The sequence below is a fragment of the Microtus pennsylvanicus genome, chromosome 20 (genome assembly GCF_037038515.1).
Source record: "Microtus pennsylvanicus isolate mMicPen1 chromosome 20, mMicPen1.hap1, whole genome shotgun sequence".
Taxonomy (NCBI): Eukaryota; Metazoa; Chordata; class Mammalia; order Rodentia; family Cricetidae; genus Microtus; species Microtus pennsylvanicus.
In genome coordinates, this window is record NC_134598.1 from 13505209 (window position 1) to 13531381 (window position 26173).

General features: G+C 42.6%; 1 protein-coding gene across 2 annotated transcripts in view; it reads left to right on the plus strand.

Annotated features, from left to right (window-relative positions):
* Lgr5 (leucine rich repeat containing G protein-coupled receptor 5) overlaps positions 1-26173 on the plus strand; it is a 135003-nt gene that overhangs the window by 86838 nt on the left and 21992 nt on the right. For both annotated transcript variants that reach the window (XM_075954390.1, XM_075954389.1), the window contains exons 4-8: positions 998-1069; positions 18229-18444; positions 21173-21244; positions 24184-24252; positions 25525-25596. In XM_075954390.1, coding sequence (XP_075810505.1) covers positions 998-1069; positions 18229-18444; positions 21173-21244; positions 24184-24252; positions 25525-25596 — 501 coding nt within the window. The remainder of the gene's footprint in view (positions 1-997; positions 1070-18228; positions 18445-21172; positions 21245-24183; positions 24253-25524; positions 25597-26173) is intronic.

Genomic DNA, 26173 nt, shown 5'->3' on the forward strand with positions numbered 1-26173 from the left:
TTTTGTCTCCCATTGAAATATCTCGAACAAAAACAGAAATTTCTAATTAACTACTTAGGAACATAAGATAATCTGCTCTTGTTCTCTCATTCAAAGGTAACTAAACTTAATTGGTAATTGGGTTTTTAAGATTTATTTTTTTCTTCATATTTTTATTTTAAAAATTACTTTTCATTTTACATATGAACCCCAGTTCCCCCTCCCTCCCCTTCTCCTGTCCCCCCACATCTGCCTTTCCCATTCTCCAGCCACTCCTCAGAGGGGGTAAGGTCTGGGATACCAACTTGAGGCAGGACCAAGCCCCTCCCCCCGTGTATCAAGGCTGAGCAAGGTATCCCATCATAGGGAATGGGTTTTAAAGAACCAGTTCATGAACCTGGGATAGGTCCTGGAGTGACTGCCAGCCCCCCACCCCGCAATAGATCAGGCTACATTAACTGTCACCCACATTCAGTAGATGTAGCTCAGTTCCATGCAGGTTCCCCAACTGTCAGCCCATTGTCCATGGGTTCCCACTAACTCAAGTCCGCTGTCTCTGTGGTTTTCCCATCATGCTCTTGATCTGCCTTGTTCATATGATCCCTCCTCCATCTCTTCACCTGAGCTCAGCCCAGTGCTGGCAGTGGGTCACAAAGTTCTAGCTAGAACAATAAGACAGCAAAAGGAGATCAAGGGAATTGGAAAGGAAGAAGTCAAACTTTCACTATTTGCAGATGATATGATATGATAAGGTGACCCCAAAAACTCTACCAGGGAACTCCTACAGCTAATAAACACCTTCAGTAACATGACAGGATACAAGATTAACTCAAAGACATCAGTAGCCCTCCTTATTTATTTCTTATTAGCACTCCCTTGCGAATTTAACCTCCCTAAAACTTTGATTGACGTGCCGATGTTTTTAAGGCACCTGGAACAGTGTCTGATGCTGCTGTGTTTGGGTCGTCTCTTGTTCATTTTCTCTAATGTCTCTCTCTTCATTTGTTTCAATGGGCAGCATGCTGCAGAATAATCAGCTGAGACAGGTCCCCTCGGAAGCTCTGCAGAACTTGCGAAGTCTCCAATCCCTGTAAGTACAGTTGTAACTACAAAACACAGATCTCAGTTTGCGAAAGAACTCTTAGATGTCCTGTGGACCGCTTTGTTTCGTCCACCAGTGGATGACTTGTGTGGGCTCCTGGTCCAAGCCCTAGAGTTGGAGGGTTACAGATAGATGCTTAGTCATACCCACAATCAAAAGTTTCCTATGCGTGTCTCAGGATCAAACATCAACCTCCGTAATCTTCTCTACCGTCCCATTAATATTTTTGTTTCTAAATTCAAGTTGGAAATGATGCTTAGTTTTTCACCTAGAAAACTGGATAGGACCGTTTGGTACTTTGACTTTGGCATCCTTAATTTGTTTTATCTTTAAACTGTCAGGGCTTCTTTGTAATCTAATTTTGTGGAGTCAAATAAAGATGAGAGTTTTGAACTCTGCACGTCTGTCAAGGACCCTCAAATTATTTAATCAAGACCTACCATGATTACTGAAACATGGCTACTGCATTAACCACAGGCTGCCCACCACTGCCCACATGTAGATAATCACAAACAATCCCTCAGTGCCCATATACATCAACTCATGGACCTCACACAGACACACACTATCACACACCCACACCCATGCACACACACACACACACACCCATGCCCTCTGCCGGAGTGCTGATGTCTTTTGCTCTGAATACACACCTTCCCATCAGGCGTTTCCCTGCCAGCACCCACATAAACAAATAAGTAATTCCTCCCATGAGGCACATTCATGCCAGCTCGATGCTTGGGAACTTGGGTTGGAAGTAATTGTTCTCGATTGCACCTTGGCAAGGCTCTGCCTCAACTGTTGTGTTAGTGAATCACGTTCTCATCAGGACGTATGAACGACTGCAATATGTTGCATGATTTCCGATATACGTGTGAGTCATGTCCTCTCTAACAGTCCTTCTCCTGGAGGTCCTCGTCTGTCAAACAAAGCACGGCTTTCTAGTCTTGACTGACGCGGGAGATAAATGCATGAGCAAAGTAAGAGAATCCGGTGGGCGCTAGCCGAAAAATCTTCGTGCGGAATCCATCAGTTAATAATTACATACGGTTTGCTTCATGCTTTTGACTGCGGTGACATGAGAGGAGAGGATGTGAGAGCTGAGGATGAGACCTCCGTCCTTTGATCTTGCTTTTTAATGAAAGAAAATCTGGGCTCGAGATCATTCCAGGCTTTTTATTCTAGTCAAACAAAGTAACTTCCTAGGTTTTCAGCAGCCTATAGATAAACAAGCCCACAAGGGCCCCTTTGTGGCTGGGGAGGGGCCCCCGGTGCCTTTCCAACCACTCCTCAATGACAGGAGACTATCGCTCTGCTTTTGTTGAGCTAGCTTTACCTGAAGGGAACAAGCAGAGAGAAACCAACTGCCTCCAGTGTGGCTGTCAGGGCATGGGGATCTCGTGGCTAAATTGCAATGGAGATAATGGCAGTACCCAATAGGAACTTTGAACAGCGGCGAGGCCGGCTGTAGATAGAGGGATAAGGGGCTGTAACCAAAATCCCCTATTGGCTGAGAGATCACAAACAGAAGTGAACTCTTTGAGAAAGAGAAAACCATGAACCTTTTGTTCGCTTGAACTGGGTGGTGACTCTCTGATAAAGGTGTTCAGATTTTGTTTCTGACCGGCTAGGTATTTACTGTTCACCAGGTGTCTCCCGGCTTCTGGTTCACAAAGGAACTACTCTCTGCAGCCTTATAAATACATAAATACGTGCTCCTTGCGAAAAGGTCAAGGGTTAATTTGCCAGGATGACATCACATCCGAAATGAATGTATCTAGACAGGTTCTCAGCCCCTGGCTCACAGTGCATTGTGTCAACTGGATTAGGCTACGTTGGTCACAAGGTCCCTTTGCCCAGAGCACAGGCAGTGTGAGGTATGGGGCGCGAGCAGTTTGTGCTAGTGTGCTTCTTTTTCTCACTGCTCTTGTTTGTGTTGCTTTGGTGCAGCAAATAGAGTTTGTTCACAAGCGACCCATAAGCACAGTCAACACGAACCCTACAGACCATGTTGGACCCACTGAAGGTGCCCCCTGCCGTGGTTTGGAGAAGAGCGAACCCCATTCGAATTGTATCGTTATCCTGTGCTTAAAGCACTAAATTGCCTTTCTCCTACTTGGATAAAACAGATCCAAAGTGAAGACACTAGAGCAGGGCTAGCAGCCATCATGGTCCTTGTCCGTTCCCATGCTGATTCCAGACAGTCCACCCGGAACACAAGGCCTTGTCTGTTCCCATGCTGATTCCAGACAGTCCACCCGGAATGCAAGTTGCTGCTTTGGTATCAATAAGGGCAGAAACGGGGAGTGAGGGGGTCCCCCTCTCTTCCACTGTCCACTGTGCCAATACCAGGAAGCCTCTCTACCGAATCACTCTCCTCTTGGGCTTGAGTCAACAATTAGATTGTCACTTAGCCCCGTTGATAGATGGTGGTTCTTTCAACCTAGTCTTTTAAATCACCCCATTTTCCCCAACACACACACACACACACACACACACACACACACTAGGGGTTGACTACATAGAGGGAGGAAGGGAGGGAGAGAGAGACACTACAGAGAGAAAAAGGGAGGGAGGGAACAAGAGAGAGAAGGAAAGAGAGAGTTTCTTTGCGTTGGCACAGCGCTGGACCCTACATTGTACATGCCTTTCCGCTTCAGTGTTGGTGATATATAATCATCCAGAGAGTTCCAACACCTTGCCTGCACCCCAGAACAATGCAAACCAGAATCCCTGAGTCTGTTAGTTGCTTTTTTTATTGCTGTGACTAATACCTGACAGGAAGCAGCCTAGTGGGAAAAGCATTTATTTGGGGTTATAGTTTGAGGGACTCGAGATACCTACTGTCCATCATGACTAAGAGGGCATAGTGACATGAATGAGGGGCATCTGGTTACACTGCCTTCACAGTCAGGATGCCAAGAGCAGACAGGAAGTGTGCAAGAGTATACAACCCCAGTCCCACCCCAGTGACCCACTTCCTCTAGCAAGGCTCCACCCCCTAAAGGTTCTGCAACCTTCCCATGCAGTGCCGTATCTAAAGACTCAGTGTTCAGACACAAGAACCCGATATTCACCACTCAAACCTCAACCCAGAGGATGGGAGCTGTTGTGGAATGTTACTTTGTCTATGTAAAGATGTGTTACATTTGTTTATGTTGCAATTGATTACTTAACTATTTAAAGTTGCATTACATCAATTTATGCTGCATTTGTTTAACGATGTAATGATGTATTGCTGTATTACCTTGCCTGTGTAAGGCAACTGACTAGTCTAATGGAAAGCTGAATGGCCAATAGCTAGGCAACAGAGGGATAGGTGGAGCTGGCAAGCAGAAAGAATAAGGAGGAGGGGGAATCTAGGCTCAAGAGGAGAGGGAAGAGAGAATGATGGAGAAAGAAAGGAAGACTGCACTCTGGCAGGCAGGCAGCTGCCAGACAGACAGACATGGAGTAGGACATACAGAATAAAAAGAGGGTTAAAAAGCCCTGAGGCAAAACATAAATGAAAAGAAATAGGTTAATTTAAGTTATAATATCTAGTAGACAAGCATAAGATACGGTCAAGCATTCATAACTAATAATAAATCTCTGTGTCATGATTTGTGAACTGGCTGGTGGCCCAAGAGCAAGCCTAATACAGGGACCCATGAATTGGTGTTTTCTAACAGCTTTCTTAAATATGTAAGCATTTATTAAAATAAATGGAAAATTACATGTTCCTCAGGTGATATTCTCTCGGGAGATACGACAACCCGTTCTGAATTCTTTTCAAACCTCAAAAAAAAAAAAAACTAAGTCTATACTTTGTATTCTAATTTGAACTAGTGATATAGAGAAACAATAAAAGTGAGGCATTGCCTTGGGTTTTATTGAGAAGAGTTCACTTCTGTCTGTTAATTCTACTGGCTACCTTGAATAGATAAAAATTAGAAAGGTCACATGTTGCCTGCCCAGATATTCAGTTGTGACATCTGGATCAGCCACATTAACAGCATCTGAGTTATGCAAAACCTCAGGGCCCAGCTCAGTCTGGCTTAATAAGAATCTTTATTTCAACAAAACTCTAGATGATCTGTATAACAAAATACACACGAGGACTGCAAGTGTTCAGTGTTCTAATACGCTACCAAGCGATCAACACACGTGAAAGGTTGAGAACGAGCAAGCCGACAACTCATCAGCTCTGCCCCGCCATCTACACTTGCCTCCTTGGAGGAAATTTAAGAAACTTGATCTATTGCAACTGGTAACATTGTTGTGAGGACGAGACAAATTGTTCTCAGGTTTCAAGGGCTCGAGTTCTCCACTTGTTCCCCATAAACAAAAACTGCTTTGTTCCTCATGAAACGACATAGGTACGTTTGTGTTCTTTTAACTGCCTCCTGATGCTTACACACGGCTCAGCTGAAGCGAAGGGGCTAGAGGCCCGCAGCACGGAACATACTCCTGCGTACCATGTGCGTTGACTTCTGACATGGCCGTGACTGCCCAGACACCGAATGGATTTTTGTAATGTAATCAAACATAACTTAATTTCCTCTCTGTGTTTTTGGAAGGGAATAGAAATGTAATCAGAATTCACAGCGAGTTGTATTCCAATCAGAAACTTTTGGCATTGGAGACAGAAGAGGACTAGGGTCAGGTTACCATCATCAGATGGTAACTCAAAACCTAACTCTTCCATGGCTCTCACCTTTATTAGTTAAGAAATCAGTCTATGAGCAGTGACCGCCTCGTTTGCCATGGCCAGTAATAGCTTTCAAATATCTCAGAGACACACATGAAATTTAAGCTGACCAAGGAAAATCATACATTTATATTTTTCCAAGGAGTCAAAGGATTATTTGAAACGTTGATTTATTTTTCCATTCCAAATCTTCTAACTAGCAAAGCTAATTGTGTAAAATATGTATCACAGAAATGATGGGTTGCCAAGCAGAAAAGGAAAGAAGAATCAAGTATATCTTTGTTATTGTCTCTATTTTCCAATGAGCTAATATTCCTCTGCAGGGCACAGGAGTATATTTAAAACCCAATCTGAATGTACAATTCCTGCCTGAAGACTACCTGCCTACACACATCATTTCCCCAGGACCATGGGAAACACCTGTCAATCTCTTCATCCAGACGCTTCCTGGTTTGTTTCTGTTTGCAGTTGTTGGAAAACAAAAAAGACAGTGATCTAGAAGACCCAGAGAGGACAAAGAGGTGCGCCCAGCTCTGAGCAGAGTTAGGACAAGCCTGGGACAGCAGCATTTTCTCCTGTTCACGTCCTTGAGCCGATTGGGTTTCAGACCCTGGATGTAGAATGGGAAGGGAGTAACAAAATAACAATAGACAAGGAAGTGTAAGCCAACAAAGGAAAAGAAGATAAAACCAGGAGGGTAATACAGAATGGAGAGCTAAAAATAAAGTGGTCTCAGTATCAGGGACAGTATTCGCTCCGCTAAAATAGGTAGAGAAATCACCCGCTTACACAACAACAACAAAAATACTGTTTCTCCCCACTCAAAGGCCAATATCCTGGGATAGAGGTCAACATGGAATCCCTAGAGAAAGAGACTCTGTCTATTGATCTGTCAAGGTTCAGTTCAGAGAGCCATGTGCGAGCAAATCAGCGGATTCTTACAGAAAAGGAAAGGTGTTTCCCTTCTTTCCCCAGTTCAGACATGAGGGGGAAGACATTTTTAGCGGAAAGGTTCTCTCTACACAAAGTTTACAAGAAGAAAAGCTAAGATGGGCGGGCGGGTCCTTGTGTATAGGAAATAAGGCAAGTTGGTTATTTTTAAAAGGCCATGTATAAACAGTTCTCAGGCCTGATCATCTGCGAGGCTTGGATACATGCATACATGGCTGTCCCATCAGACAGGCAAGGGGAACGTGGGTGTTGGGAAATTAGAAGTCAATAGAACTTTTTAAAGCTGGGGAGGGCTCTCTACAAAATCGAATGGGCTAACACTTTGGGGAGGCAACCCGGAAGTGGATCGAAATGTTTTAGGGTGGAGGGGTGGAATCTGTGAGGAGTGAAAAGTAGCACCCAGGAAAGCAAGGGAAAATGGGGACAGGGAAGAGACAGAAATTAGAGTGTGAAACTCCCCGCCATGATGGTGAGAAAGGGCAACGTTTATGTAACACGTTTGTCCCCACCCTGCTTACCCTCACCTCAGCCACATGGGTTAGGTGCTGGGATTACCCCTTTCTTAGTGAGGAGAAAGCAAAACTGTCAGACTATTGACCTTCCCAGAGTCAGGATGGAGATATGTTTGAGAGAAGTCTAGTCTGTCAGAACCCCCAAATCTGCCCATTTCACTACCCTCATTCTTTTTCCTCCCTCTGAGAACAACCTGAGGAAAATGGGCACTGGCAAGAGAAGGGGAGGGCTTGGTAGAAACACACAGTCCAGCGATGTAGCTGTGAACTTTCACACAGAGAAAGGAAAGTTGTAATGCTGCCCAGACAGACATAAGTGAACTGCAGAAGAGAAGAAAATATTCAAGTATGACCTGACAGCCTTTATTAGGGTTTCTCTAGGCAGTTGGTTATCTGATCTGTGAGGCAACAATATTTTCTACTCTCCAAACAAGAACACTCTGTGTGAGAATCTTGCCTTCATTGCCAGGATAGGAGTCAAATAGTCAAAGGCTAGACAAGGAAGTTCCAGATAGCCTGGGCTACATAAGAAGCAGCTTAGTGGAGGGTGAAGGAGACCTAGAAGATCAACACAACAAAGCAATGGCTGAAGCAAGATCCCTACGGAAGAGCTAAGGATCAGGACAACTTTGAAAGGCATGTTGGGGGTCAGAATCTATGAAAGTCATGTGGGGTACATAAAGGATAATATCAGGCTTATTGCAGAATGGAAGCCCACAGGAAGGTCTTAGCAGGAAGGAATCTGACAGGTCTTTGTTGATGGAGTTAGAGTAGATGAAGGACGCTTTTGTCAGAGTGGGGGCTGGAGATTAAAAGAAGGAAAATGGATTTGAGACACACAGAGGGTGAAGTTTCCAGTGTTTGCAGTGTTCAACAAAGAATAAAAGGTATGGTGGCATATGCCTTTAATCCCAGCCCCTGGGAGGCAGATCTCTGTGAGTTCGAAGACATCCTGGTCTACATAATACGTTCCAGGACAGCCAAGGACACATAGTGAGACCCTGTTGAAGAAGGAAGGAGAAAGATGAGGAGGAGGGAGAAGGGGACAGTATCATGAACGATCTCTAAGTTTCTAGTTTGTCCACAGTGTAGCTGATGAGGTAGAGGCCCGCATGAAGACGGGACAGATGAGGATTTCGGTTTGCACTTTAGGAGAAAGAACTCAATAGGTGTGTCTTGATATTTGAATCAAGGAGTTGGTGTGACGCCTAGGTTAGTTGGGACCCACTACCATGCATTTCTTCCCCTAACACTTCACGATAAGAATTTGTCTCACTAATTCTGAAACGTTCCATGAATATTAAAGCCATGCCTGCCTAGTTTTGTGCTGTATTTCCAGCATGAGATACAAAGACAACTGTCTGGCATTATTTATTGAAATGAACGGAAGATTCAGACTCAAAGATGTATTGTAGACATCTGGGTTGTAACTGCTCTGGATTCCCTAATTTGGCTGGAACCTGCATCTCCTGGCTCCAAGTTCTAATCTGTATGGTCCCTGTTTGGGATTCCCTACTTTGGCTGTAACCTGCATTTACTCATCGCCCTGACTCCAGGTATAATCCGTGTATGGCTGTTTTCCACACGATTTACCTGGACTAAGTTGAATCCAATGGTTTCCGCAGAGATATTGGAGTTGACCTATTTGGCAGAATTAGTTTTCCCATTCAGTGAGTAAAAGACTCCCCATTTCAAGAGAAGGTATGTAGGAAGAGCCTGCTGATTGGGAGATTTGTAAAATGGGACAGGCATGGAGAAGTTTCTAAACACACGAGGTGGTCATGAACACAAAGCCTAGAATTACTGTGGGAAAGAGGAGGAAAAAGTATTTGACTAGATCAGAGAAATAAGAGAACGGTTTGAACAGATACGGTGGACAGAAGGCCTTGAATGAGGGGTTTAGCTTTGAAAAGAATGGTAATTTGGGAGAATATAGATTCCTACCAAGGGAATGGCATAGCGGATGATTTCAGAGAGATTAATCTGGCAGCAGCCTGCAGGATTAATTGAAGAGATAAGAGATCAAAGGCAAAAGGGCCAGCTCAGAAGCTGGGGCAGTAATGCAGGTGTGAAGAGATAAGGGACTTAGCCAAGCAGTCATCTCAGAGATGAAGATAAATGGAGAGAACTCACTGAATAATTGGCTGGAATGGGAGATCCAAAAGTAGACTCTAGGTTTCAAGTCCCCGTGGTTGGTACCTCGGAGACTGACATGTCCCTGACAAAAAGAGTCTTTGTGTCTCTGTAGAGAAAAAAAAAATGAAACAGAAGAAGTTACTGCCCTCGTTATTTTTGCTGTAGCAGTCTTCTTGTCACAAAATTCATTTGGTGATGTTCCTAAAAATGATCAACATGGTGAACCTTGATCGGAAAAATCTATTCTTCTTTGGGGATGGGACTCAGCTCAGCATGGAGTCGCGGCCGGTCACCAGGTGGGAGGCTTGAGCTCTGTCTTTGGCAACGCTGGAAACAATGCCAGAGAAGTAGAGGCTTAGACCGTCTGGCTACTTTCTATCCAGCTCCTGAGGCAGTTGACACAACTCAAAATCATGGCATTTTAGTGAACTCACAGACTCTCTTTCCCAAGAAAGGTAAAAAAAAAAAAAAAAAAAAAAAAGTCATTCCTGTTTCACACAAACTCTAATATGATTGATTCTCTTCCTGGGGTCCACAGTGGTGTTGCAAGGCTAGGTGGATAAGGAGGCACAGAAGCAGAAACTTCCCATGTAAGGGATTGCAGCCTTTCTGTGAACCAGCATGCTTGTCTTTGTAGGATGTAGGAAATGTCCCATCCTTGTGGGACATAAATTAAAAGATGAAATCCGACAGTATGGTCACACCATACAGATATAAAATAGGAACAACAACAGGAAAAACAATTCTAATAATACGCGGAACTCGTTTAAATCCACATCGATCTATTAAAATTCATACAGATACACTTCTGTCCTGAGAGTACTACTATAAGGACCTCGTGCCAGATTCAACTGTAGTCGTCCATTGATTCCAGGACAAAAGGTTCAGAACAGTAAAATTTTACTATAGCAGAGAATGTGTGTGTTCTATTGAACTGTGTTTTAAAATGAGTTTAGAGCCAGGTGGTTTTTGTTTTATTAGTAAAGTAAAGTAATAATTGAGAATGCTTTCATTTCTCAGAGTTTATCAGTGAACCAGGCAGAGCACTGTGGTTCCCTAACTACCCATGGGTTCCCAAAATGGTCTCACAGAATGTAAACATGTACCTACTAGACTCGAGCGCTGGGTCATATCTTTTAAATTGAAGGGGGGAAAGGGGCTATTCTGCAAAAGCCAATCACGAGAATGCCGCGCTCCGTAATTCTGTTTGTTATCGAGATCCCGCAAGCTGTATAATCCAGCTGCAACTGTCTTCACACGTGGGCCCGTCTTTCCTCTCAGCCGTGTTAATAATTGACGCCATTATGGTCATCTTGGTGTGGAATTAGCCAAGATCAATGGCTTATCTTTTGACTAACGCTTTCTTCCTTGTAGTTAATGGCTCATCAAAGACATTCTCAAACAAAGATACAAGCTTATATGATATGTTGGCAAGGCGTCACGTGGAAGATAGATAAAGGACCATTTTCAAGACTAACAACAGCAACAGTGATCTCATGGTGTCTCTAATCCTACTGTAATGCTACTTATAAATCAAGGGCTCCTTTCAGAAGAATAGAACAGATTCACAAAATGTTTCTCTTAAAGAGAGGAAATTTGAGCAGTTAATGCCTTATGCATAAAAGCATGAAGATTAAAACTTCACACAGGAAGTAAAAGAGTGTTTTCGCCGTTGCTGGTAAGAAAAGACGAACATTTTGCTCGATACCATGTAGCTTTGCTACCTAGAATACAAGCTATTCCAGAATTGCACTCACTCACATTTAATTCTATTTTGTTTTTATTTTATGTAACACAGAGCGGCATTCACCCATGCTGTCACGTGATCTCTCTCAACCCAGTTGTCCTGATGAAAAAGCTGAAACACTGTAACTTTCTAGCTACACTGATGAATCACCAAGTCCTCCAGCTTAGTTAACAAGCTGTTAGCGCTCCCTCGTTCTCCTACGCATTGCTGTCAGAGCGGACACTGGACAATACATCCCCATCTAAGGACTGAAGATAGAGAGGATTAGATATTTCTCACAGGCAGATGGTCCAGAAGTCTTCTGAAAGTTAGGCTATCCAGACTCAAAGTGCTTGAAACCCACCAGGGTGAACTGGATGATCTTGACCAAGTGAGAGTGAGGAAAGGTACCATAAATCCCTCACTAGGCAGTCGCTCTGGCTGCCAAGCCTGAGCTGCTCAATCTCTTTGGCAACTGTGAAACTCCCCAGCCTCCACTCCTTCCTCCAGAAACTGAGTTATTTCAATATATGCCCAAGTGTCATGACAAGACCGTGTATGTTCATTCAAAGTCACTTCATTCCAAGAGACTTTGCAGAGACTTATGTGCAAAAGGATTCTGTTCTTGCACTATGTGATACTGTTTTCCTTAGTCGAATTCCATAGTTGCCACTTAGCATCTCTTGCTCTCTGTGATGGAAGGCTTGATATAACCAACAGCTATGCATGCAGCACAGTCTGAGGGGTGTGTGGTGGGTAAGAGAGTCTCCAGTTCTGTCCATCCACACGACAAAAACATGGCGTTCACCTACAGAAAAGTGTGAAATTACAATGGATTAAGAAATTGCAAGAAAAATAGACTTCTATGGGGAGAAAAATGACACTATTCACAAATCTAAAGATTACCCTTACATATTAAAGTTTATAGGCTTTTGAAACATTTCCACTTAATTCCCACAGTCATCCTGTGACATATTGTAATTCTGTCTTATAAATGTGAAGAGTTATCCAAAGAGATATCAATCAGCATGTCCCAACATTTCAGAATTGATGAGGGATGGGCTCTTGACTTAAATTTTTTGGTTGCTAGCTTGCTTGGTGGACTGTTGAGTAGTTGATTGCTTGGTGGTTAGCTGGTTGACTGGTTGATTAGTTGGTTGATTGGTGGTTATCTGGTTGATTGGGTGGTGATTAGCTGGTTGGTTAGTTTGTTGGTTGATGACCTGGTTGACAAGTTGGTGGGTTGGTCAACTAGTTGCCAGCTTGTTTGGTTTTTGTGATGCTAGCAATGGACCTCAGGGCCATGTGCAGGCAAGCACCTTTCCACCTTAGCTTTACTTGTTCTTCTAATTCAGTATGCCTTCCAATTTTCCATATGGCCATTATATACATTGTTGCTGATGATAAAAGAAGTGAGAGTTAAAAAAAAATGGAGAGATGAGTCAGCAGTTAAGAGCACTTGACTCTTCCAGTGGGCATGAGTTCAGTCCCAGACATCCACAATAGACAGCCAACAACTGCCCGTACCTTCAGCTCCATGAAATACAACACCCTTTTCTGGCTGTCTTTTGCACTCATATCCATGTGACATTCACTCACGCACGCACGCACACACACACACACACGTTTTATTATTTTTAAATATTTCACCATAAACAAGACATATAAGGAGCATAAAGTAGAATCCACTTCCCATATGCTCACCTTTCAGATTATATTTCAAGACCATAATGAAAGCCTAGGCAGTTGAGATTTCAGTCCGGTGCTCCAATGTGGGTCTCTGTCTCTGTCTCCTTTCGATCCTACTGCACGTACTGGCTTTGTAGGAGCCTAGGCAGTTTGGATGCTCAACTTACTAGACCTGGATGGAGGTGGGGGTTCCTTGGACTTCCCACAGGACAGGGAACCCTGATTGCTTTTTGGGCTGGGGGGGGGACTTAACTGGGAGAGGGGGAGGGAAATGGGAGGTGGTGGCGGGGAAGAGACAGAAATCTTTAATAAATAAATAAATTAAAAAAAAAGAAAACTGTCAACAAGGGAAATAAAAAGATGGACTGGGGAAGGGAAAAAAAAGACCATAATGAAGAGGCTTTGTCTGAGTTTAAAGCAAAAGCAAGGCCATTACTACTGCTTTTTTAAACAGTTCACTCTGCTATGCATAACTGCATGTGAGTTCTCTGCTGCCTTTGTTACATTTTGATGGATGCACAATGCCAAGATCATTGCTAAAACTTTCTCGAGAATTCACCATCTATTCCACATCATCATTTGTCCTATGCCTCTAAAATGAAGATGTTATATTCAGTGATATATCATAAACCCAATGATATAATTAAGTGTCTGTGTGTACACTCATATATATGTATATGTATATATATATGCATGTATGTTTATATGCGTGTGTATGTATATGTGGGTTAAATTGATAAAACAATACTGCTAAAGTCTGAAAAACAGGATTCAACAAGGTGGCTCAGAGAGAAAAGATGCTTGCTGCCAAGTGTGATGCCCTGAGTTTGATACCCAGGACCCACAGGGTGTAAAAAAAAATAACTGACTCCTACAATCTGTCCTCTAACCTACACACACCAACATATATACATACACATAAATAAACACAGAAGACTGAGAAGTAAGGAAGCCTTCTACCAATCATAATTGCGGAGCTTCTAGTTATCTCAGATATGAGATGTGAAATTCAGCCTGTGCCTCTCAGGACAGAAATTTCCTGACAATCTTGCACTGTTTTTAATTGACCAAAACAGAATCTGAGTTTACCTCTTCTTGTCCCCTGAATGTTTGAGTAGTCAAAAGACAAAACCACATTATCCATGCTCAGATAATAAGAGTATTTTAACCTTATCGAGGTGTTTTATATTTGCAAAGTCCTGTTATGCTAGGTCCATTATCATCAAACAGCCCTATGAGAGAAGTTAGTCCCATTTGACAGATGCTAAAGGTGAGGTCTGCTAACTCATCCCTGGCCGCACCGAAGGAGACTTTGGATACATTGGCACTGCAGTTATAGACCAGGTCTTTGCAGGATGAGCCCATTATCAGGTGGATGCTGGGGTATGGACTCTGGTCCGCTTCATGGCCTTTCAGCAAGAGTCTTAACCACTGACCTCTTCACCATCCCCAATTTTCTTTCTTGCACTGAACAATGACATTTCCCTTATACCTCTCTGCTTAAAAGTTGCACTTTTCCAGCATCTAGATAAAAAAAAAAATGTCCACTTGCCCCAAGAGACCAACTTGGTACAGTATGGCCCCACTGCTGACTCACCGAGTAGGCGTAACTTGTGCCCCGCCGGTCTTAAACTTGTTCTATAAGGACCACCTGTGAAGAGAATAGATAATTAATTCCATTCTCTAGTTTAGCCTTGGGGTAGTTTAAAATTAAATCAGATATCAAGAAGAGAGCAAAATGATGGTTGTCAGGGACCTGGAGGTTGATGGGAAAAATGGGGAAAGGCTGGGTAAAAGACAAAGGGCCTTGGCAGGAGTAAGTTATGGCGACCCAGTCTACTGCATGGTGACTCCAATTAATAATGATGTATCCTTGGAAACTGCTAAGGAATTACATCCTAAATGTGCTTACCACAAGAGAAAAGGAAGTATGGAAAGAAATATGTTAATAAGTTTCTTTAATCACTTTACATTATATACTTGTAATAAAACATTACAATGACCCCTGTAAATATATACAATTTTTATTTGTCTAATATACTTCAATAATGCAGGAAAGGGAAAACTAAATCAAACAATACCCTGGAGTATAAAACAATAAACTCTTATCTGGATTTAAGCTGGAATTACTGAGGCCAGGCAGATGCAAATTCTGAAACACTACATTTAGGAACATTGTTTGGGGGAAATTTCCTTTTCTATATATTTTATTTGTATGTATTGATTTATAAAATACTGGGTTTTATTTTGACAGTTTCATGCATGTGTAGAAAGCACCTCTGTCACGTCCATGCTACTACCCAATAACAGTCTTTTATGGGTAGTTTCTTAGAAGATGGAACGGTGTCATAGGACGGCATTCCAGTGCTGTCTCGGGACACCTAAAATCAGTGTCAAGAGCTAGTAGGTCTGGGGGTATTCATTGATATTTTGAATGTGAAGACACTGAGTATTCGGACTACTCGTTCATTTCAGACAGAAAACTGTATAATGGCGTGACCAGATTTTAATCTTCCTGGGAAGGGAAAAAGATGCTTCTCAGAAGATCCCTGCCTCCAAGGAATGTATTCATGTGTACATACATGAATTCATCCATATACAGTGGGTGTATTCACATAGGGAACTGATATCAGGCCACTCCTTGCTGGTCGCAACTTCAGATATCCAAGAAGAAAAGCCCATGATTCCATTGCTGAAAAACCCTTTCCTACGATTCCCCAACATTGCACTGAACTTGGAGGTCTGGTATTTTCAAGGCTCTTAGGAGCTACTTGCAGTGCCAATGCCTACGCAAAAAGGATGATACACTTACCAAGACAAAGAAGCCTACGCTAGATAGAGAGGTACAATTGAAGAGCTACAGCTAAGACATTAGTTACACCTGGTATAAACAAGGGCCTTACTTCTAGCCAAATAGATTACCTCCTTGTCCTTGAGGAGACTGTACCGTACCCTGTTGTGGAATAGTAGTTTGAGATGTGTTACATTGTTTATGCTGTGGATCATTTGTTGTAAAGATGCAAAGATGTGTTGCATTCTTTTATGTTGCATTTGTTTTACTCTGTGAAGCTGTGTTACTTTGCCTGTCTAAAACACCTGATTGGTCTAATAAAGAGCTGAACAGCCAATAGTGAGGCAGGAGAAAGGAGAGGCAGAGCTGGTGGGCAGAGAGAACAAATAGAAGAAAAAGAGAAGAAAAGAGAGATCAAGAAGCAAGAAGAATAAGGAGGACACTAGGGGCCAGTCGTGGAATAAGGGAAAAGTAAGATATATAGAACAGAGAAAGATAAAAGCCCAGAGGCAAAAGGTAGATGGTGATAATTTAAGTTAAAAAAAAAGGGGGGAGGCTGGAGAGATGGCTCAGCGGTTAAGAGCATTGCCTGTTCTTCCAAAGGTCCTGAGTTCAATTCCCAGCAACCACATGGTGGCTCACAACCATCTGTAATGAGGTCTGATGCCCTCTTCTGGCCTGCAGGCATGCACACAGACAGAACATTGTATACATAATAAATAAATAAATATTTTTTTAAAAAAAAGCTGGCTAGAAATAAGCCAAGCTAAGGCCAGGCATTCATAAGTAATAATAAAACTCTGTGTGTGATTTATTTGGGAGCTGGGTGGCGGACCCCCAAGGAGTAAAAATGCCAAAACAGGACCCTATGACGGGCACATCGCTGATGGTTCTCAAACGTTTCCAGTTCATTTATACACAGAACCCTGCCGTGTTGGGAGACCTTGCTTCCGCCCTTACAATCATGGCTGGTCTACTAGAAAAGTGAGGGAGTTTTAGCAAAGACAGCCAACTCCTACATTTGTTCCAAGTGACCTTACCTCAATTATTACTGCAACTTGGCTCGAAGCCCATCAGGGGTCACTTGTTCCTATTCATGGGATAGAAGTAGGAACTGGGGGATGACTAGAATGATGTATGTGGCCAAAAGTGAGGAAGCCGCCTTCCAGAGAGATTATCTTTCTACCGCAGAGGGCTTTCTCTATTTCTGAACTCTTTAAATTTGGTTTGCAGGGGATTATTTTTTTTTCTTTTTTTGCGATTCTCATGTTCTTCCTGTATCTGCTTAGTCTTAAATGCTTCCAAAACATTTTTTTAATCCTATCATGATTTTCCAATCCTTCATGAAATGCTAGCCTTCAGGTTTTGTTTTGTTTTGTTAATTCTAGTTTTGAAACTGCACGCAAATGCAAGTCTTTAAAAAATGAGTAAGGGCTGTTTTGGAAGCATAACCTGATTGATAGTAGTTCCACTGTTCATGAACCACACACACACAAAAAAAATGGGGGGGGCTGATGAGATGGCTCAGTGGTTAAGAGCACTGACTGCTCCTCCAGAGGACCCGGGTTCAATTCCCAGCAACCACATGGCAGCTTGCAGCTGTCTGTAACTCCAGTTCAAGAGAATCTGACATCATTATACCAAATGTGCATGAAATAAAGTTAAATAAAGTTTAAAAAAAAAAAGAATGAAACTCGGCTTAGCCCAGTTCTATTTATTTGCCGGGCGGTGGTGGCGCACGCCTTTAATCCCAGCACTCGGGAGGCAGAGGCAGGCGGATCTCTGTGAGTTCGAGACCAACCTGGTCTACAGAGCTAGTTCCAGGACAGGCTCCAAAGCCACAGAGAAACCCTGTCTCGAAAAAACCAAAAAAAAAAAAAAAAAAAAAAAGGAAATACCTCAAAACACTAGGCCACTTTAATTACAGCTACCGTTTATCTTGAATTATGACAAAACAATTGTACTGTGCTCCTGCTGGCTCAGAGGCAACAGCAGCTTATTAATCTGACCTATTTTTAGAACTGTTTCCCCCATTTTAAAAAAAAGAAAGAAAAGAAAAAAATGGAAAAAGGAAACAAGAGTTAGGCAGCTGCTAATTTTATTATTCGTCTTAAAATGTCAGAAAAACAAGTATCTGCCCAAGGCAAGTGGTTAGGTTAAGCCAGACAGCCAGCAGTTTTGACGCTCTTCCCAGAGGCATAGCTAACGGTCTTTCAAACTTAACTGAGTCTCTTCAAACACTGAAGCAATCTTTTCCCAGCGTTTAGGATCAAACTAGGCGATTACTGCTTAGTATGTTCCAAACAGCCTGGGATCACAAAGTCGCTCATTTGGCTTGGGGTGGGAACGAGGTGAGAGAATGTCTGCCTCGTAAGTGTCCGAACCGGATGAAATTTTACACCTCAGAGAGGCCCTTCCATGCGTGAAAGCTGGCTGCCCGCAAGCTGGAGGAGAGTGAGGGCACCTTAAGGAGGGCTTCAGGCTCTAACCAGAATGAAGAGGACTGATCAAAAGAGGGAACCGGTCCAGTTTGTCTGGGGTCTGGAGCTCCCCAGACTGCTTCGCTGTGGCTGAGTGCTCCCGAGGTCTTCCGGTGAAGGCCATTGCTCTGCCTGGCTTCGCTGTTTCCCATTCTGGCTTGCTTTCTTCCAGACGTCTGGATGCCAACCACATCAGCTATGTGCCGCCCAGCTGTTTCAGCGGCCTGCACTCCCTGAGGCACCTGTGGCTGGACGACAACGCTCTGACGGAAGTCCCCGTCCAGGCTTTCAGAAGTTTGTCGGCGCTGCAAGCCATGACCTTGGCCCTGAACAAAATACACCACATACCAGACCTGGCCTTTGGAAACCTCTCCAGTCTGGTAGTGCTGTGAGTTTTTATTGATTTTGCTCTCTGTTTTGACGGTTTCTAAATTCCCTCTGAGATCTTAAAGTGTTGGACCTCAAAATTTGAATGGAGGTATTTTAAGGAGGAAAAAAACTGAGACCCTCTCTTGAGACCCTGTCTAAAATGACTTATGAATTTTCCGTGTGAATGAATGGCTTACAACATTTATCAAATAGTGATAAACATTGCTGGGCATGCAGAGATCAAATAGCACCTCCACCTTAAACCCATTGTACATTTTCAAAGAAATCATCACAAAGATAACGAAAAAATTTTATTGAAAGATAATTTGGTTATTAACAATATACATATTAATAGGATTTTTTTTTTGCAATTCTAGGGGTGGAACCAGGCATCACAAATGCTACCTAAACAAGTATTAATACTTGATCAGTGAGCAACACTTGCTGTCTTCTTGTTGTTGTTAAAGAAAAAGAAGACAGATCATTCCCAAACTGGGAATATAGCCCAGTGGCAGGATGTCTACATCAACCAGTACCTGGGTTTGAGCCCTAATACTGATGAAAAAAGGCAGAAAAAGACAGGAGGAGAAAAGAAAGAGAGATAAAGGGAGGGAGGAGAGATAGGAACATTGCCTCTTGACAGCAAGGCTGTACTTTTTAGCTTTTTTTCTCTTTGAGATCCAGATTTCTTTGGGTTTGGTTTTGACTTTTGAAACTTGTTTTCGGGAAGACTGGCCTTGAACTTCTTGTGCTGTGGAGGATGGCCTTACAGACCCGATCCTCCTGCCTCCACACACACACACACACACACACACATATACACCCCGCCCCCACGTGTTAGGCTCCTAGGCATGTACCACTGTGGCTGCCTCCCTCCCATCTCATCCTTCTAGCAAATCAAAGTGATTCTCATGGAACGACTTGGAAATGAATCAGTCTTCTTTGACAGTAAAGCAGTATGCCCCCATGTGCCCATGTGTGTCCTTTATCCAAGGCTAACATTCGAAGGCACTTGTTGCTTGAAGGACTGTCAGAGCAACTTGCTTGATGTGAGTCAGGGTTCTGTCCCCAGGACAGATGCTGGAGATAAAGTTGGGCCTGGGGACTCACCCCTGTATTCCTAGAGGGGCCTGGGGACTCACCCCTGTATTTCTCGGGTTTAGAAAGCTGAGAGGCAAGAAGGTTGCAGTGAGTTTGAAAGCCAACCAAAGCTGTATAGGTCAAGCTGTGTGGCCTACTAAGTAAGATCCTGTTAAGGGAAGAAAGGACTGGAGGAAAGGGAGAACGGAGGGAGGGAGGAGGAAGGAAAGAAGAAAGGAAGGAAGGAAAAGATTAGCTACTTGAAGGAAAGGCACTTTGAACTTAGAGTTTCAGCGACTTCAGTCCCCAGTCCCCTTGCTTTGGGCCTGCAGTGAAACAGAGCACTGTGACCAGTTGTACACGGTAGACCAAAGTTGCTCAGTTCATAGCAGCTAGGAGCATACAATGAGACAGGAAGTGCTAGGGACCTAACAGTTCCTTCGAGGACAAGGTTCAGTGACCTAGCTTCCTTCCACTAGGTCCCACCTCTCATAGGTCCCACTGCCATCGGCTGTAACACCACAGGCTGGGCAGTCATTTGTGACACAAACCTTACTGGGGAGCACAGAGGGGAGCTTCTTTTGCACATGCACAGGTATGCACGCACACACGTACACACACACGCTGCCCACTGACTCTCTTCTGTCTTCACCAGCCCACTTCATCACTGTGGTTGATTACCTGTCTCTTCTTTTATAGCATGTATTCCTATGAGGGCTCTTATTTATCTTTTTATTGTTAAATTCTCCCTATCCCCTCTCTCGTCTGCTGCATATAAAAAAGATCCTGAAAAGATGTCACAGATATCTCGCCTGAAACCCAAATTGTATTTATTATAAGTAAGACCTTAGTTTGGGGAGAAAAGAAATTTAACAGGATATCAACAAATTTCCTCTCTGAATTCCTTACATAAATATGACGTCGCTGATCCTGAAGAAGCTGGCTATGGCCTTTGTTTTTTGTTTGCTTGTTTGTTTTGGTTTGTTTTTTTCTTCCACTATTTTTTTTTAAACTATCTCTCCCTTAAACCCATTTTCCAAAACCTCTTTGGGAGTTAGTCTGCTTTTCAGTGGCATACACAACCGCTCTCATTGACTCTGGCAGACCAGCTTCATCAATTGAGCCTAAGATGATCATTGCACACACTAATAGTTTGTCCAAATTACTAATCTTGGGCAGCAGTAAAAGTCCAATCACTTGTCCCTTTCTTCACGAACCTGTGGCCCAATCCTGGGAATGGAGTCATCTCAGGACATGCCTAGTCCATGTCCTCACTCCATCCCATCACCTCCCTCAGTGATGCTCGGTAACTCTGTTGAGCGCTCTGTGTCCCCTAAGTCACAACGAGCAAACCATACTGGAAAACAGAACAGCAACAAAATGAGTCACACTTGCCAGCACACACACACACACACACACACACACACACGCACACACACGCGCGCACGCGCACACACACGGAAGTTAATCTTACATTCTATGCCATAGAAGCATTTACAGAATGAGTGAAAGCAGCAGAGGGGCTTTCTAAAAAAATGTTCGTTTCTTATCGTTAGTGCGTTCTTCACCTTTCTTTGGATTTAAGCATCCTGAATGTTCTTCCTGGATTTTCTCTGTGCAGTCCGCCTTCAGGACTGTTCCTGACTGCGGGTAACACTCTCTTGCAGGCATCTCCATAACAATAGAATCCACTCCCTGGGAAAGAGGTGCTTTGACGGACTCCACAGCCTAGAGACTTTGTGAGTTGACCTTCCGTTTGTTTCCCTTTTTCCAGCGTTTTCATGAATATTCTGAAGGAATCCAAACAGCCTTAAAGGCAAACTTGATGTTTGGTTTGGTTAATTGCCCGAGCTTTAAGCAGATATTTACAGAGGTTTTATCTTACACACACACACACACACACACACACACACACACACACACACACACACACAAGCACCCCACAGAGCTAAACAATAAAACTCAGATTCTATTTTAATCTCTAAAGAGCGGCAAATTAGTGAGAATAATTAAAGCTAAAGGACTTCTTCTTAGGAGCAGTGACTGTTTGCTTAGGAACGTGTATTCTCCACCCAAGGAGCAATCCCTCTTGTCAGACGCACTAATCATGACTTGTGTATGAGTTTGGTCTTCTTCAGAAAGAGAAAACAGAGACGCTGAGATCCAGGCCCTTCATAAGGAACGTGGTTCCTACTGAAGCAATGTAAGGGATAACATCACTTATAGACCTTGTTCAAATAACTTTGACAAATATCCTATTGAGCAGCTAACTTCTCTTAGGCTCCACTGGGTTGCTTTACCAAGGCTATGTATTCAGCCTGTAGCCTCTTTGGGGATTCCTTCTTTCTCTAGTCTGATTCTGAAATCTATGATTATCTCCAGATACTGCTTTCAAAGAATGGGTCAGAGGTTCCCCTGGACACAGTGACAGGCTCCTGTGGTCTCAATCTGAGATAGAGCATCACTCGAGCCCAGGAGTCTGAGGCTAGCTAGCATGGGTCGACATAGCAAGACCCCCATCTCAAAAACAAACAAACAAAAACAAAAACTAACTCGGGTTTTCGTTGGTACTTTTGATAAAAATGAGTCCAGTCAACTGACTGTGTCCTAGATCCCGGAGCCAAGGCAGAGGATCTCATTATCCACCTAGGCACAAGCCTCCTCCTGGTCAAGAACAAACTCATCAAAGCCCTGCTGAGTCACCAAAGTGCAGTATGGATGGAGAGCAGACAGCAACAGCTCTGAGTGTAGGAAGTGGAGCAGGGCGACAAACGCAGGAATATTCTCAAGTCACTTGACATAGTTAATACTGGAATACAGTAAACTACGCAAGGCCTTGTGATGATAAAATCAAGTCTTCTAGGACCTAGGGAACATTGTCCGTTTGCACGCAGACCAACAATTTACCCCTAGTCAGTTTAGTTTCTAACCAGTCCTGGATCAAGCTGCTTCCCGAGAGACCATGTGTCCTGGATCTTCTCCTAACCAATGAACACCCATGACTCTCCTCGCAGAACACGGTCACCCCACTTGTCCATGGATGTCAAAGAGGAACTCATTCAGGCAGATCCTTGACGCCATGGGAAAACAGTTTCTATCAGCCACTAGGAAAAAGTTAGAACACTTTCTCATCCCTTTTAACAGAACAATTGGAGCAAAAACAAAAAAAAAATATCAGCTTTACTAGGTGTTTCCATAAGTGCTTTTCCTGTCCCTGGTCCTGGGTAAGGAACCAGACCTACAGAAAAATACATACAAATACCACAAAGTAAAACATTTCAGGACAAAAATCTGTGAATCTTATTGTCTGGCCCCACTTTGCCCAGGGCTACAGAGGATCAGTAAATTGGTTGTTTCCAGCCTCTTCCTTTCCCTGACTAGAAAACCAAGTAATTTATAAGGGTCCAGTCCTCGTTTAATCAAAACAGAGCATCTGGAGAGATTTAACACAGGAAGAAAATCTATGTCCACAAAAGACATGAGTTTCCTGCCTGCAGAATAGCTTAAGGATGGCTGTGCCAGACAAGTAGGAATCTTGATTCATGTCTAACTCGGTCAAATTATCTTTCTCTTAAAATTAAATGGCAATTCTTTTCTACTGAGGAGGATCTAACCACATCTGATTGCCTTACCAAAAGAGTTTTCTGTGTCATTTGGGAAATCTACCATTCCCGGGGACCAGACAGCAATTCTTTTTCATCTGAAGCTGTAGGTATAAGGAGTAAGCCTATAAAACATCTGTGAGTAATGGCCTTGAAAAGCCATTTGTGTCATTACGGATAGAGAAATTAATGATTTGAGTTTCTCCGACCCTTCCATCTCTCTGTATGAGGGATAACACACAGCTTTGCCTCACAGACCAAGACAAACACAGGACTTGAGTTGATCGTGTACGACCCTGGGGAAGCTCTAGTCTACATGTCCTTGCTAAGAGTCCTGTGTATCACATAAACCTTTCTAAAGACGTTTTGCCCTGGTCTTCAGGGTAGGTGGACACAGGCTCTCCACGGGAGCCATGAACAGGGCAGTTTTCATGTCCCACTTCCTAAATGGGACCGAGGAAACAAGAAAGGGTTTGCGTCCCAGGACTGAAGAGTGGAAACACCAACTGGCAATTCTGTGAACCAGAATCCAGGAAAGAACTCCATCAGGAAGTGGTCAGAACCCACCCAGCAAGCATCGCCCCTCCTCGGAAGTCAAAGCGGATGCAGGTCCCTCCCTGTTTTAAATGACCTGCCACCCTTGATCCTTAGCTTGAAATTTCTTTTAGTTGGTGTCATGATTATTGTAATGCAGATGTTTTCAGGCTATTGGTGGTCAAAACCCTAGAGATGGTTCCGCAGGTTAAAGCACTTGTAGCTCAGCTGGTTGGTTAGCTGAGTTCCATCGCTGGAACCTACCAATGAAAGGAGAAAAGTAGCTCTCCAAAATTGTTCTTACTTCTGCAAGCCTGCTTGATGCTCCTACATACAAACATACATATACACACATACATACAAATGCATGTGTGCCCATGCATTTAAAGTATTAGCTGGCAGCCAGCCAATAAACCATGTCTTGAAAGAGAAAGCAAAAGAGCTTCCATCTATGACATGAGTCCATTAGAATACTTAACTTGTACGCTGAGGAAATAGAAGTTTTAGATGAAATGCTGAAAACACCATTTACTCATTTCTAGAGACTTAAATTATAATAACCTCGATGAATTCCCCACTGCAATCAAGACACTCTCCAACCTTAAAGAACTGTAAGTATTAAAGCAAGTTTAATGAATGAACTTTTACTCTTTATAAATTTATTTTAAAATTGACATGATTATTTGTGTAATGACTGAAATTTTTGTTTATACAAGTAATGGCTTAGCGCACTTGAAGTATATTTTAATTGAGTTCCAGAACCAAAAAAAATTCATACTTTTTGAATTTATAAATGGCCTCTCTTGTTTATATATAAAAACACATCATTTATATCTATATAACCCATATGCTTTCATTTTTCCTAAGTGATATATATTCTAGTACCACTTACAGTTTTGTATATTTGTAATAGAACTATAATAGAATTTAGCTATTTGTTAATTCTATGAATCTAGAAATTTCTGAGTTGCATAAATATAGAATTGTATGAATAAAAATTTGCCCTTTATAGCAATAAATGTCATCACATATATTTTATTACATGCATTTTTAATGCTGGATGAGCCTTACTTAATTTTCTAAGCACAATTTCACTAAAGAAACACTAATTTTCAACCGTTGGTTGTATATATCATGTTTCAGATGATAAATTTTAATTACCTTTTCCTTTTTATCTAAAAAGACAAATATCTAGCTCTTGAAAAACAATATAAGCCTGGGATGTTTTTTCCACAAAGCACATAGACAGATAGAGTAGTGTGTTTATGAGGAAAAAGCCTTTGCGGGTTCCGCCTCAGAGAATCCCATGTGTATCAGCTGAGTAGATATTGACAGGGAAAGGCATTCCTAACTTCCGTGTAGTTCATACAGCCACAGTCAAACAAAACCCCAAAATCCTTGACTCTGCCTCTCTGCCATTCAGATTGTATTGGCCCCGGCAGGTGCAATCGATTTATTATCACGACCCACTAAACATTTCCCTTGTAAGAAGCTTCCTTAAATCTCTGCTTCACGGCAGCTTCAGTCAGTTTTCCCTTCTCTGGCTTCAAACAGAGTCACCTTAATCCCCTCTCCAAAGATAGCTCGCTCTCAAACTGTTGTGCCACAATCCTCTACTGGAGAGCAACAAAAGCATTTTCCTTTTATAACGTAATATCCTGTTTCCATAAAGCACCGTTAGGAGATAAGAGCGTGTGATTTTCTTTGCTCCTCTGTAGTAAATGAGGACACACACACACACATGTTTCACCATGCAGGGAGGTGTTAACATGTATTCTGGTTACTAGAGATGCTGATTATAGTTCCTGGTAGGGCAAAGAAAGCTATTAAGTAATCCTCCCCCACACACGTGACTTTCTATAATTATTCTTCTCTTCTTCTAGAGGATTCCACAGCAACAACATCAGGTCAATACCTGAGAAAGCATTCGTAGGCAACCCTTCTCTTATCACAATGTAAGTGGCCATTGGACTCCTTTTCCTTCTTGCTGACATTGAACAGTTTTAAATATGTTGCGCATTTTAAATATAATGCAAATTAATGCTAACTAATTTGCCTTGGTTTTGTCCCAGTCAGTGCAAAAATCTGTACAGAAGTGCTTTATTTCGTCAGATTTTATTGATATAGTTCCTCAGGTTTCAAGTAAACACTGAAATATGCTAAATATATTCATCTTTCACAATCTGAGGTGTCTGTTGGCTTGCAGTCTCCATCTTTAGATGCCAAGCCATGCAGCTAGTCTTCTAAGTGTTTTTGATTACCCGTATTTTGCAAGAAATAAACCTGATTTTAGAGCATCAATGGCAGACCACTTAGTCAATCAGGAATTCAACCCCAGGACTCTAGAAAAAAAATAGCATATTATATACAAAAGGGGGGGGTCTTTGCAACCAACTTACCTCTAATTTAAACTGCTGGATGTGAGAGCTGAATGGAAGGAATTTATGTTCTCTGTCTATTTGTGAACAAGCCCCAGCCTTGAGCCACATTTGGACAAAACTGGAGTGTAATTCTAGAAAGGTGCATGTATTC